Source organism: Stegastes partitus, unplaced genomic scaffold, assembly GCF_000690725.1.
Source record: "Stegastes partitus isolate 25-593 unplaced genomic scaffold, Stegastes_partitus-1.0.2 Scaffold704, whole genome shotgun sequence".
NCBI lineage: Eukaryota > Metazoa > Chordata > Actinopteri > Pomacentridae > Stegastes > Stegastes partitus.
The window spans coordinates 194,189-209,279 of NW_007578435.1; the positions used below are offsets into that span (position 1 = coordinate 194,189).

The 15,091-nt window shown below is 40.4% G+C and overlaps 1 protein-coding gene across 1 annotated transcript; it reads right to left on the reverse strand.

The window, feature by feature from the left end:
• Positions 1 to 921: 921 nt before the first annotated feature.
• Positions 922 to 14,568, reverse strand: ubald2 (UBA-like domain containing 2). Its single transcript, XM_008290939.1, has 3 exons — positions 14,310 to 14,568; positions 5,363 to 5,419; positions 922 to 2,627 (listed from the first exon to the last, which is right to left on the reverse strand). The coding sequence occupies exons 1-3, from the start codon at positions 14,427 to 14,429 to the stop codon at positions 2,280 to 2,282; spliced, it is 525 nt and encodes a 174-aa protein (XP_008289161.1). The 5' UTR covers positions 14,430 to 14,568; the 3' UTR covers positions 922 to 2,279.
• Positions 14,569 to 15,091: the final 523 nt, after the last annotated feature.

Consider the following 15,091-nt stretch of genomic DNA (forward strand, 5'->3'; position numbering starts at 1 on the left):
AGAGGTTTGGTTTATAAAATGTAAGAAAACGGTGAAGAAGACCCCGTGCTTTGAAACCTCAAACCCCGAAAACATTAGTGAAACGTAACAAATCCTCATATTTGGGAAGCTGGAACTCAGAAGTTTTCACTTTTTATCACAATGTGTGTTTTGAAAAATGACTAAAATGACTTTTCTCAAAGCCCAAGATGATAAATGTCTTGTTTTGTCAAAAGATATTCATTTTTGTCTCATAGAGGAGGAAAGAAACCAGAAAAAAATTCACATTTAAGAAGCTAAAATCACAGAATTTAGACTTCTTGCAGCCTTTTAGTTGTAAACTTTTCAAAACAGTAAATCTAAAGATGTTACCTGATTACTATAGTTAGAAAAAATAAAAATAATCCCAGAGTTTCTTACTTGTACTCTAATTTATGGATAAAAGTGTTTAGTGTTTGTGTTAAAGCTGCAGAAACTCAGATCTGAGCGTTTAAAGAAGTAAAACTTCTTCTTTAATTAACATTAAACGTGTTTGTGTGATCAGATTTAGTCACAATATCCCTGAAAACCAGACATTAAACCCAGTGTTCGGGTGTTTGAGGGCAGATTTGTCGTCTTTATAGACAATTTGATGCATTTCTGAGTTAAAATAAAATCTCATCAGCTACGATTTCGCAGCTCGACTCCCCAAACAAACAATAAAACTTTTAAAACGGTTCAGAAACAGCTGATTGTCTGCTGTGAGGATCAGAATCCAGAATATCTCTGAGCTGAACGTCTCTTTTCCACAGTTTGAGGGTTCAGATTCATCACCTCCTGGTTCTCTCTCAGGTTGGAGGTATCAGCGGTTAAACGTCTCGGAGGTTCTGTTGAAAAATCACTGAGTTGGACTCGAATCCTCCCAGAAACCCGACGGAGGAACCAGAACGCGTCCAGACTGAACCTGTTTCTGTGGCGTCCACACAAATCTTTTGGCTTTTATTTACAACAGAGAACTTCTCTTCTTTCTGCTTCACATAATCAAATTATTGCAAACTTTCACTTTACAATTCATTTTCCAACCAAACCCCAGTTTGCACTTCTCACAATTAAAATGTACAAAATGTGAAATTATATCCACTGATCAGAGAAAAACCAGCTGCTGGTTTAGCAACAAATCCTCAGTGAACATCTGGATGGAAAACATCACATCTGCTGCACAATTTTTAAAACATTTTCCGAGTTCTTTCCAAAGTCTGAACAAAGCGGCAGCCAGAAATGACTCAAGAACATTTTAAACAGTTTTTCCCACATTAACGTCTTTAACAAGCTCTTTGTCTGCAGTAGAATAATTAGCTTCGCATTTTAACTCCATTAAATGCAATTAAAGTTTATTATATTGTCCTAAATTAACGTCGCAATTGCCTCTTCAGTAAAAGCTGCACCCAGAAATCATCCAGTTGACTCTTGTATTGCAGAAACTGATGATTTAGGTGAATTTTTACATAAAATGATTCAATATAGTGTTAAATTACGTCAATGTTGCATTGAAAAGCCTGAAAAAATAGAAAAGTTGGACTGTTTGAACATTATTCTACAGTAAATGTCAGTAATGTATGATTCAGTTGGAGTTTGTTTTTGTTTTTTTTCTTCATTTCTGGTCAGATCTAGTTGCATAGTTGTCACTACAATTGATTTTTAGTCCTTTGAGTTTCCCCCAAATGTGTCATTTTCTGTAAAACCACCAAAATATTTAGTTAACACTCATATAAAACAGCAAAAATGTGACAAAAAAGTTTCAAATGTGCTTGGATTAATTGAACACTTTCAGCTCCAGTGCACACAACACAAATAAAAACACCAGGAAAGGCTTAAAAAAAGGATTAAAATTTACTTAAAATTTTGGTTGGTTGAGCTCAGACACACAGTTTGTCGTTTCCAGCAGATGTTTTAACAAACATCTGTGCAGCAGACAGAATATTTTTCATGCAGATGCAGGAAAACCTTCAGCAAACTGTTGAGATGAGAAGCACAAACTGGTTCCTCTGCAGAGTTTATGGCTGTAGATGGAAACTCTTCAGCGTCTCTTCGTCCTGTTGGTCTGCTGGTTATTGCTCACCGGATTATTTCTACCAAACCAGAGTTTCTACAAAAAGATAAAACAAAGATCACAGACGGATGTCATGGCTGCTCTCCTGTCGAGTCCAGATCGGCTCGGTTCGGTTCGAGTCTCTTCTTCAGTCCGAAAACACTAAACAGCGGAGTCCTCTTATTCCTGGTGATCCCTCCGTTAATCTCGGCCTCCGTCCCGCCGCTCGGCCTCATCTCTGTCCGTGCAGCGCCGATACGACGGGCGGCTGCTGAGCTCCGCTGGGCTGCGACGCCGGCGGCCACATGGGCGTCTGAGGCAGGTGATGGTGATGATGGTAGTGATGGTGATGATGGTGTCCGGTGGGCGAGGACGGCGGCAGCCAGGCCGGCTGGTGGCTCGGCGGCGACGAGGCCCAGAAGGAGCCGAAGCCCGACGTGGAGGACGGAGCCGGAGGGGAGCAGGCCAGAGACGCTTGGGAGGAACCGGCGCTGCAGTCGGAGGCCCGGAGCTTCGAGAACATGGTGATGGCGTCGGGGAAGTTGGGTGGCGTGGCGGGAGTGTTTCTGGGAGTCACCATCTGTGGAGGAGATGGAAGAAGAAGAAGAAGAGCTTCTTTAACACCAGAACCACAGAAGAAGAAGTCATTTCTACCTCAGCAGCTAGCCGTTAGCGTAGCCACTGAGAGAGGAACTCATTTCCTGGTTTGTGGCATCGGCTTGTGTTTCTTGTTCAGTTTTTTTTAGTCTCTGTTGAGACATTTCTGAGACCACAGAGTGTCGACAGACAGAGAGAGGAGGCTGCATCACACCTGCACATTTAACTCGTCAACTATATCGGCCCTGATAATCAGCCAGGCTGCTAATGAGGCCGTTTTCCTGCTGCAGGATCATGAAGCTGTTCACACCTTAATGTTGGTCTGTTTTTGAAAATCATGAGTCACACACACACACAGAAAATAGTGACTTAAAGCTAAATTTAAAGTTTAGGAGTTTTCTTAATACAGACGGAATTTATAAACTGAGTCTGCAACAAACAACACACACTATCACAGTTACAGCAATCAAAGAAAAACCACATGACAAAAGTTTAAACCAGTTCACAGTCGACTTTGTGTCCATCGGTTTGAACAAAACACAGAAACACCAACATGGTGAGGAGTCGTCTCTCTGTGGTCAGTCTGAGTCTCCGTTGATGTTTTGTGGCTCCGTGAGTTTTTCTTCTGTGGTTTTGTCTGTTTACGTTGCTTTATGTTCATTTCATGTCTCTTTTAATCTCTTTCTGGTCATGTGGAAATAATTTGTGTTCATTTTTTTATCTGTTTTTGACTTTGTGTCTCTTTGTCATGGCTATCTGTGTTTGTTTTGACTAACTTGTTGTGTTTTGCTGTTGTTGTGTCTCTGTGTTCATTTTGTGTCTCTTCAATCTCTGTCTGGTCTTTTCGTTGGAATAATTCATTTTCATCTGTTCTTGATATATTTGTGTCTTTTTGTTGCCGTTCTGTTTGTTTTAAGTGATTCTAAATGTCTTCTCTGTTGCTTATTCACTTCCTGAAACATGAAAGTAAATATCTGAGAAGTAGCTTCAAAAATATGATCGATGTGACTTTCAGCAGCAGCAGAGGGATGAAAGCTGATAGAAATAAAACATATAAAGACATAAACATATATAGAAAAGATGTTCAGGGTGAATTGAGCTCAATCATCCGACCAGCGTTTATAAAAGCAGAATCGTCCGTCGGTCTGAAGCCTCCATGTGAGTCGAGTCGCCGCTAAAGGCCAAAAGTCCTCTGAGAACATCAATTAAAGAGTGATTTGAAGCAAACAAACAGCGGCATCAGGTTCAGCCAGAAATAGAAGAGAAACTGTGAGAGGATCTGCAGCTAAACTTAGATTCTGAACCGAGACCAAACTACTTCCAGCAACACAAACACACGAGTGGATCACAAAGACATTAACGATAAATAAACGTAAACCTGCAGCTGTGAAGCTCATGAACGACCATCATGTGACTCACTTCTTTAATCAGGACAAAACTGAAAAGTAAAAACTGGAGCTGCTGCGATTCATTGATCAACTATTCTAATCTGTAAATTACTTTGGTTATTAATTAGTCATATTTTAAATTTCAAAACGTTTAAATTCAGCTTCTTATTTCAAATGCTGACGAAGACCAAAAGCCTGCGAGGCTGAAAACTCAACTCTCTGTGTCCGTTTTAATCGTCTTCACTGATCTCTGGGTGTTTCTGTGGTGCTTCAGCGCTGACGGGTGTGTTCAGTGATGTAATCATTAGGATTCATTAACAGACTGTTGGAGTTAAACACTCTTATATAATCCTGTTGCTTCACACAATAACCTGCTGCATCCTGGGACTCGTCTGATCCAACATCTGCAGCAGCAGCTCTGTGTTGGTGCTGCAGCTCCTCTCTGATTTATTTACGGTGACGTCTCGTCGCCTGAAGCCTCATGTGGACCAAAGTCAAGCTGCAGAGTGAAGATCAACCGCCACACAGCTGCTTCCACCTCCAGAGGCATCGAGGGCCATTTTTCTTGTTTGGTTTAATTTTGTGTCTCGTTTGTGTCGTTTCACGTCTGTTTGGGACAATTTTGTCTCATTTCTGTCACTTTGTGTCTCGGTTCTTGTTTTGTGGTCACTTTGTCTTGTATTTTGTGTAGCTTCTGTCATTTTGTGTCTCATTTTTCTTGTTCTGTGTCTTTCTGTGTATTGTTTTTGTCCCTAGGGCAGTTTTGTCCCATTTCAGTTATTTAAAGTTTTGCATCTTTTTGTGTCACTTTACGTTTCTTCTGGACACACAACGCCACACAGAATTGAATTTAACATAATTTTTTTAAATATTTTTTTTGGTGGGGGCTTTTTTCCCTTTATTTAGAGCAGTAGAGATAGACAGGAAAGGGGGAGAAGAATGGGGAGAGACCTGCAGCAAAGGGTCGTGAGCGGGAGTCGAACCCACAACCGCTGCGTCAGGGAACTATAGCCCCTGTTCACGGGTCACCCGCTCAACTAGGTGAGCTTTCGGGGCGCCCTAACATAATCATTTTTAATACTGAAAGCGACTAAAGAATGGTGGAAAACCAACAACAGACCCTCATAAGATTGTTTCCTGGATTCCTTGACATTAACATCCCATCTGTCAGCTTGACAGCCGGTTAACTCGTGAATGTCTGGAGCTGTGAATGGATCACTGATCAGAACATCAGGACCTGAACAGAACAGTGAAAGCTGCCGCAGTGAGTCGGGTTCACGTGTCTGTAGTCTGAAGTTTGCTCCGTTTTCAGGAGGATGAATGAACTCACCATCTGGTGGTGGTGACTGGGGATGTTGGCCTCCTGGAAGAAGGAGCTCAGCGCCGTCTGCAGACACAAACACAAACACAAGAGCTCAACTGTAACTGATGTAAAAACATGCAGCACACTTTCATCCTGTTGTCCTGCTAAAACTATTATCTCCTCACTGGGATCTGAAACAGGCTCCACAGAGCCGACGGAGGATTTTTACTGAGTTACAGGCACGTAGGATAAGATTTCATATCCAGGCTTGGGATTATATTACACAAGTACAGGAATTTATTGACATTTATATCCCAGTTATATCCAATTTCTACAGAACATCAACAGTTTTTACTAAACTCTCCCGCGAGCACATGAACTGTGAACTGAATCTGTCTGCTTTCAGTAGATACAACAGATGAACAGCGTTACAGTTTTCTAGAGAAGAAAAGCGACGTAAACTGTAAACAGCAGCTTTCATGGCCGCCTCGCTGAGCAAACAAGGAAATGAGTCGACGTCTTGTTTTGTTCCTCTTTGTTGTGAATAAAGTCGAGGTCAACGTGAACAAAAACACTCGGAACAACCTGAGAAAACTGAAACAACAGACTGAGAAACACAACGGAGCTGCTGCTTCCTGCACAAAACATTCCTGAAAAACTGACGTCAACGTGATTCACAGTCGAAGAAAATAACAAATATTCAGTCTGTGGTGCGTTCGCTGTCTGTAGCAACAGTAGGAAAGTGTTTCATCAGTTTCTCTGGAGGCCTCTGTGTTTATCTGTTTTTGTTTTGAATGAATGAATGAATGAACGAATGAACTCTCCTCCTCCTAGTCGTCTGACAACAGTCGTGTCTGTGCAGGAATTTCTGTCGTACAACGTGACCGGCATGTCAAAGTGAGGAAGCGTTTTGTCGAGGCCTCGCTGCTCTTTGTGTTCGGCTTATTCACATGTCGTGCTGCGTTCACTGGCACTTTAAGAAGAGCAGAGAGAAAAACCTACAAATAACCTAAAAATAACCGCTGCAGAGAGGAAGCGAGGCGCTTCGGTAGTATCATCTGCGGTTACGTTCGCTCAGAATGAAAACACCCAACACTAACTGACTGAATGAATCAGCAGCTGCTCTGACAAACACAAACCAAGTCAAACATTCACAGCCTCCAAATGTAAAGACTTCAGGCTTCACCTTCACACTGTAAACTGAAGATTTGGGGTTTTGGACGGTTAAATATTTAAAAATGTCACTGTGTCCGACATTTTTAATGAGAAAATAACCTTTACAATAATCAGTAATAAAAGTAATCACTAGTTGCAGCACGACAATCAGAATTTCCAGGTAAAACCCCAAAATTTCCCTTTTTTAACCTTTAAGGAGGGATTATTTGTTGGATTTTCAATGTGACAGTGAAGTCTTAAGATTAATCAATAAATCAAAAATAACCAGCAGGTTAAATAATAATCATTTGTTAGTTTCTTTAGTCCAATATGACGCTAAACTCTTTATCTGACATTTATTAAACAAAGCATTCATTGATAAATCTAAAAAATATAGAATATTTTATAATAATTGTCACGTTTTTAAGTAATAAATAGTAGAAATGCATTTTTTGCAGCCTTTTAAAAGTTGATAATTGCTGTTTTTTAAAATAGTATAAACTGTCAAAAAAAATAATCAGCAGATTAATTAAATGAAGACTATTCGTACTTTTTATTGTTGCGTTAATATTAAAAACATCATCTGTGAACTCTGATAAATAGCCTTAAGAAGTTAGTTTTTAATTTAGCCATTTAAAATAATTTAAAATACAAAAAATGTCAACGATTATCGACTGAAATAAAACATCAGTTCTACTTGAATAGACTTCTGACCGTGTGATTGATTATAAAGTCCTTTTTAAACACTCAGTCACATAATAATCTGTGTTTCATGTTATTTCAGTGACAAACTACTAATAACGTAAAATATTACTAAAGGCTCAGCTTTGCTCTGAGCCAGACGTCGAACACGTTGGTGTTTTCTTACACATATAAATATAATAATAATGTTGCTGCAGCTTTGTCCTTTACATCTAAATACAGTCGTGACTCGATAATCTGACACTAAATGTAAAACCTTCTTTTATGTCGGATAGCAAAGCTGTCGGATTGTCAAGACGGAGGTCAAGATACAAGGAGGGCTTGATGCTGGAAGGGTCATTTGTTGTTAATATTTATTGTCTATAGTTGTTATAATAACTAGTAGGGATGGTCCCAGTAGCACTTTCTGGTCTCTGGATATTCAGGCCCAATTAATGATGAATATCCAAATATTTAGTGCAGTCGGGGGACACTTCCACCTCGGGGGAACGCTCCGACAGGGTGGAAGTGGCCAGAAAGCACAGGCAGTACTTGGCTGCTGATGCTAGTTTAGTTAGAGGTCACACTTCTGTTTCCACCATCCATGTTTACTTCCATAAACACTGAGCACACTCGCTGCGTGTGACGTCATCGTGTCCTCTTCTGCGCATGCGGGACACTTTTGGGTCGTATGAAGTTCACACAGCAGATCACATACAAGTCACATTTAATTGGAAATGTGAACGAACTCACAAAAAATCGGATTTCACAAAAAAATCCGAATTGAGCATTAAGTCCTGCAGTGTGAACGTAGCCAATCTGTGGATTGTTCAGTCAGATAATACGCTGTTATCCTGATTAGTGACATAAAATGTCATGCTGGAGTCTGAATCCAAGGCTGTCGGTATGTTAAGGCTGTTTTTCATGGGTTCCATTCGTTTTTCCTAAAAACCTGTCAGATAGCAAGGTTTTCAGATTGTTAAGGGTCAGATTATCGAGTCACGACTGTACAATAATATTATTGTTGCACTGTTGGTTTCAGGCTTTGGGACACGAGGTGCCTTCAGGCTCAGTGAGGAAATCAGGCCGCTGCTGTCAGAGAAACAAAAGGCTTCTTACTACGTTCTCACACTGAGAGCAGGGACACACAAAGGCAGCTTGTGTTCTAAAAAACACACGTTTAACATGAGAAAGTGATGGTTTATCAGGCAGAAACACACCAAACAGAGGAACTGTTTGATTCTTTTACTCCTCCAACCTCCTGATCAGTTAAACTATTTTTTGGTTTAATCTGTTTCCTTGGATTAATGTGACGCCTTAAACTCTCTAGTTTTGTCAAAACAAAAGACAGAAATCCAAACATGTTCAGATTACGTCCACTTAAAGCCGACTACGCTTCAGAAAGAGCAAAACTGACATTCAGGGGTTTCTGCGAAGACAACAGGTGACTCCTACTGAGCGCGCTCAGAGAACACGCGAGCAAACCACAGACAACCACAGAAGAAGAGACGATGATTGCAAACTGTCTTCCAAGCATTTCAGCCAGAAAACAAACAGAAACTGAGCTTATTTCAGGAGTTTTCAGCAAGTAAAATGTCAGCAAAGTGTTTTAAGTTGTTTCTTCTTCTTCCTCCATCTGGTTTAGTTCAACAGACCAACAAAACACCCACGTTTCTACACACTACAACAGCGAGCCGACATCTACAGGTTTTCTAACTACTTTAGTCGAAACAGACGTCAAAACTGAGAGAAAAAGTTGCATTTTCAAATTAGTCCACCTTCATTTGAATGTAAAAAAGGGTCAAATTCTCATGTTTTGAAATCATGAAACAGCAGCAGAGGATACAGCAGCCATCAGAAGAGTTGTTGATCAATAAATCCACGAATCAACCAACAAAAAGGTCTTGTTTGGTCCACTAAGATATTCGGATTACTGTCACAAGTGAGGAAAGAAACCAGAAAACATTTGCAGTCAAGAAGCTGCAGTCACACAACCTTTCTAAAAATAATAGTCGAAAATTCATCTTTCAGCTGTTGCAGAAAACATTCAGTAATAAATCAATACAGCTGTGACTCCTGTAGCTTCATTAATCCAGCGAGGTGGAGGCACGTTTAGGCCCCGTTTACTACAAAACGGTGATATCTCAAAGCGTTTGGTTCACACGTAAACGAAGCTACAAGTCACCCAAAACGATCACATCTGAAAACTCCGAACAAAGTGGAGATGTGGAAAAACTCCATCTTTACGTTTGCATGTCGACAGGAGGAGACGGAGTTTAACGTCATTGTATGCGACAAAAGCGTCATCAGCGTCATATGTGTGCGACCATGTGTACAGTTTGGCTGCTGTGATAGAAATGGATGCTGGTAAAGCAGCTCCACTTCTCTATTGGTCCAAACAAACGACCCTCGCGCCATTATCGCTGAAGTAACAGGAAGTAATTCGTGCCATTCGTTGTTGTGTTTTTTCCAGGATTCTGATTGGCTAGCATGGCTTCATGCTTCTCGTTACACTGCCCCCTATAGGTTTGGCAGCTCATAGCACCTCTTAACAACGTGTTTATGCGGGTTTGTGTAAACGTAGATGTTTTTGAAAACAATGTTATTTTTGAAAACGTAGATCCGTTTTAGTAAATACCCAGCTATGTGTGAACGGGGTACGAGTTTCTAGGCCTCACTTCTTTACATTTCTAAGAATATCTCTGTGCTGTTTCTGTTTCTGAGTAGAATACAAAAACTGCTGCAGCTGGATTTTTATCTTTTGTCTGTAAAATATCAGAAAATTGAGGAAAAATACTGTTTTTTGTTTTTTTTTTTAAAAATCAATATCTAAAACCTTGTAATCTTCAGTTTACTGAGACAAACAATACAAAGAAAAGCGGCCTTGAACCTTTTCGAATATTGCTGATATTTAATCAAAACCACTTTATTTAAAGTTCCCCGGTTTGCTTTAACAAGAGCTTCAACGTGTAAATAGTTAAATATCTACAATATGTGGAGTCAAACTTGGAAAAACTTTGTTGACTCAAGGTTTTGTTGTTCAAACTTTTGTAAAATAAAGAATCTGAGAATCTGGCTGTACTGTTTCCATAGAGGAGCAGGACTTTGTATTGCAGTGAAAAATGAGCCACAGTGAGGAAAAATGAAACACCGACGAGCTTCTGGGCGTTCAGACGCTTCATCGGCAGATAAAAAGTAATAAAATAGTGAAACGTTTATGGTGCAGAAGTGAAAGATAATCATTTTACGAGCTGGAAGCAGAAACGCTGCAGCTCAGAAACAAAGAAACGATTATTTGAGCATCAGGTCGACTCAGTTTGTGTTTCTACTGATGAATTAGAGTCAGATGTTTTTCCTCCGAGGGTTCGGCTGTTTTGTTGTCAAGGTAACACAAAGGTTAGTGAGTCACTTCAGAGGCAGAACAAAGTGCGTCGAACAAACACAAAGTCCCGCTTCACTGAAGAAAAGCAGCAAATTGTCACATGAGAGAAGCTGAAGTTTAACATTTGTGCTTCACTGAGGATTCATTGTTGTAAAAAAAAACCCAAACAGACGGTGACTCAGTTCAGTGTGTCAACAGTTGGGAGGTGTGGCTTGACGGGAAACTTCTGGAAGCTTCAATCCGACTTCCTTCAGGTGTGTCAACAGGCCTGATGGTACAACAACAGTCTCGGGGTTTGGCCTTCGTAGGAAGTTTCTCTAAATGATCTGTTTCAAAGTGCCAGAAGATTATTTGAAAACACCGACAACATCTTCTGAACCTTTAAAAACTTAGTTCAGATTCAGAAGCTCACGAAAAAAAAAACAAGTTTGAAATCGGTTTTATCCTTCAGTAGATGTTTGCTGCAATGTTGTCGACTAAACCTTAACTGTTGTGTTTTGATTTCAGAACTTAAACGTGTCGAGTTTGTCAACCATTAAATTAATCAGCAACTATTGAAATAATCGGTTTGACTCATTTTGAAGATAATTCTCTGATTTCAGTTTCTTCAGTGTGAACACTTTCTGCTTTCTTTCCTCCTCTGTGACAGTAAACTGAATATATTTGGACAAAACAAGACATTTGGGAAACTGATCCTCATTTTATGAACCAAACAAGTGATCAAGGAATGACGTGAAAAACTCTATTCTCATTATCGATTAAAAAAAAGTGAAGAAATGTCGATCATAAAGCCATGAAATGTCACAATAATGTGTGTAAAAGCGGCGTTTTCTCACATTGTAAAGCTGGAACCATCTGCTGCCTGTTTGTTAAGCGACTGTTTATTGATTAATTATCAAACTCTTTGCAGCTCTGATTGATGGAATGTTGGAAAAAATGCATAGAAAACTCCAAAAAGAAGGAAAATGCGATTGTAAAATGGTCGTCTGTGAGGAAAAACGTATCAAATCACTGATATGGAGCTTTAAATGTGACATTAAATGACATTTTTTTGACAAAACTTATCGACAATAAAAAATGCCTTTTCGCTGCAGTTCTGGTTAAAAAGAGTCTCTGGAGCAGCAGTGAGTATTTTTCAATGAGCTGCTGGTTAATTCAAGAAAACAAAGGTTTGCTCTGTAACCCGAACGTTTGCAGTTACATGAAGCTGATCAGCTGACGGTATCTGCAGGGCTTTTCTGTTTTTATTCATTGATGTACTACTCTGTGTATCAAATCTGTAATCTGAACAAAGGAAAACACAGTTTCAGGAGTTTTATTTCTCACTTTTTAATGGTGGTGAAGAAGCTGAAAGTCTTCCAACCCTTAATAAAGTGTGAACAGCAGAAGACGGTTTGCGTTTGTATGTGAGAACAGCTGGAAGGACGAAGCATCTTGATCGGGCTAAATATAACCGAACAAGAGTCGGATCGATGTCAGAGCTGAAGTCTGACCTGTTTATCTGTCAACCCACCGCTAACACAGGAATCCTAACACTTCAGCAGCACTCAGGTTCTACTGACGTTCCCCTGACGTTCTCACTCCGATCACGAGACTCTTTTCAGTAAGGAGCTGATTTATTACTGTGTTGACAAACTGACCTGCAGCTACATGCAGCCCAGTGTTTGACTGTTTACTACAGAACCCCTTCATACTACTGTCCTCTGACACACCAACACAAATAAAAAGCAGGATGATCAAGTTTCAGTGGCACGAAAGGTCAAGGAAGAGCCCAAATAAGAGATAAGGTGAAGTCAACAAAACAAAAAAACAAAGCCAGGCGTGAAAATGAAAGTATATAAAACCAGCGAGGAAAACTACAAAAACGTGAGCAAAGCAGTAAATTAGCTTCAATAAATTCAGAGTGTGATAAAGATGTCTGAACTCACTGTGACATGTATGTGGTTAAAAACTACTTGAAAACAGTGTAATGGTCAGGTTTAAATCTACATATCAGTGACCTCGTGCCTCTGTTTTCAATTAGGTGAGTAATACTGAGAACATGTTTTCAGTCTGAGCTGTTTGTTCTCAGCAGCCGTTAACCTATCAACCCTGAGCGGCTCCAGCGTTTCCTGTTTAATCCTCAGAACACACAGCTAGCTAACAGCTAGCCAGCTAGGAGCGGTTAGCTTAGCTCACAGCGGTTAGCTTAGCAATGACACGGCGGAGCCCTGAGGAATGTAAACACCACGTCCTCACGGCTAACGCTAAAGCTAAAGCTAGCAGCAGGAGGAGCTGAAGTTGGTTTCTGAATCACAGCTGCCGAGTCCGCAGGTAAGAGGAAAGTTAAGGGGACTGAACTTCAGACTGCTGACAGACAAATACTCTTTTTTTCCCGCATTTTATTGATTTTAAACCGTGTTAGACATTTTAGGTGAAGCACAATGCTGCTTGAAACCAACTTTTAAAACCGTAAAACCTTAATTGTGCTTGTGAAAATGCAAAAATGTGAGGCGTTAATGTTTTTTATTCACATGTAAAGGAGGTCCAGATCTAAAACCACAACACGCTGACATGTTCATAGAGCTTCTTTAAAACACAGGTTCTGGTTTATGAAACTTATATTCTATTTGTAAACATGCAAAAAAGGAGTTTCCACTGCTTCCCCCTCCCCTCATACAGACCACATTAGACCAGAGCTGATACTATTACATATACTCAGTATTTCACAATTAGACACTGTTTTAAAGATTCTTCAGAGTCTCAGAGATGATCCAGTCCAGATCTGATCCAGTCCAGATCTGACCGGTGTATGATTAATAGCCTTAGATCTGGACCCGGTGGAAAATGGCCTGAATTTAAAGAAAGCAGTGAAAATTCCCTTCTTCTTTTTTTGGGCATTTTCACAGAGACTCTTTAGCATCACTGGAACAATCAAGTCCTGATCTGACGTGTTCAGCGTTTAGTGGTTTAGATCCTTAACTGATCTAATGTGGTTCACTTGTGAAAAAAAAGGAAAATCTCTCTTTTTTTTTTTTAAACTTTTACAAGTAGAATAAAGGGTTCACAAATCTGTAGCCGGTCTTGGATAACCAAGTCCAGATCTGACCTGTTTATTTATAGTGATACTTTGTCTGAACAAAAAGCAGCTTTTTTTTTGCATTTTAGCAATCAAATCAATGGTTTCATGAAAATGTATCCTCAGCAGGACAATCCAGTCCAGTTTATAGACAGTAGGGTTAAAACTGGATCTGGTCCAACTTTGTTTACATGACAAATGACCAATCAGTTCTCCTTTCAGTGCATATTCACACTTAGATGAAATGTTTCACAGATCAGACACTGTGTGGTAAACAGTCTTCACCCTCTCAGGAGCAAGTTAATCCACATTACACCGTCTAAGTCAGTGGTTTTGCGTCTAAACTTGATTTAATGTGATCTCTCTTGTTTGCTTTTTCACAGATGTGAAAGTGGGTCTTGGACAGCACTGATTGTTATTTTAGGACGTCTAACACACTTTCACATCGTTAAAATGTGGAATAAACAAGAACTCAGTCTCTGTTAGTTAAGTTTCCCTTAACTCTTCCCTTAATTGCCGAATCGGAAGCTTCGAATCAGAAACTAACTTCAGGATGGTGTCTGAGGAGCGCATGGTCGCAGTCAGGACGGAAAAGACAGAAAATAACCAACAGCGGGATACATTAATGTCTTTATTGAGCTCAGAAACAGTCAGCGGGTTGAAGCAGAGCGGAGCAGGCGGACCGAGGCTTCACTCACCTCGAACTGCCAGTGGGCCGCCTGGAGGAGCTGCTTCGCCTGATCGGCGGCGCAGCCTGCCGTCAAAACAAACTGGTTGATCATGACTTGGTGCCGGAGTTCGTCCATATTCACCGACATGCTGCTTCCGGGAGACTCGCTGCTGCTTCACCGACAAACCGAAATAAAAAGAAAAGAAACGTCGGCTGGAATCGATCCGTTCCGTGTGTCCGTCCGTGTCCCTCCGCCGAGGCTCCGCAGCTCCAACAACAATATTTTCATGTCATCACCAACAACAAAGAGCAGCGCGCCGCTGATTGGACGGTTCCGCTAGTGGAGAGGCGCTGATTGGCTGTCAGGGGGGAGAGTTTAAATTCGGTGGTGCACTTGTTTTAAATATTAGCACCAATGTTGAGGAGCGGAGTCAAATAAAATCCGAGTGGTTCCTGACCGCCCCGCCCTTCTGCAGTGACCCGGTGTACACACACACGCGCTTTTATTTATATTCGTTACGCTGACGTAATGTTTTGATTGGACGTTTGGCGTGAATCCACGGAGCTGATTGGCTGGTTCTTCCGGTATGTACACAGACACATGTAACCACAGCTCATGTTTATTTTGATTTTTAGCAATTTTATTTTCAATAAGTGATCCTATAGCAGCGTCTCTATGAGAAATTGACTATTACTGAAATTAACTTGGATTAAATGTTTTTTTAAAAGTAATTTGATGTATTATTTGATTGATCCTAAAAATACTCAACTACAAATCAAACTGCTGTATTTCAACCTTACTTAAGTAAA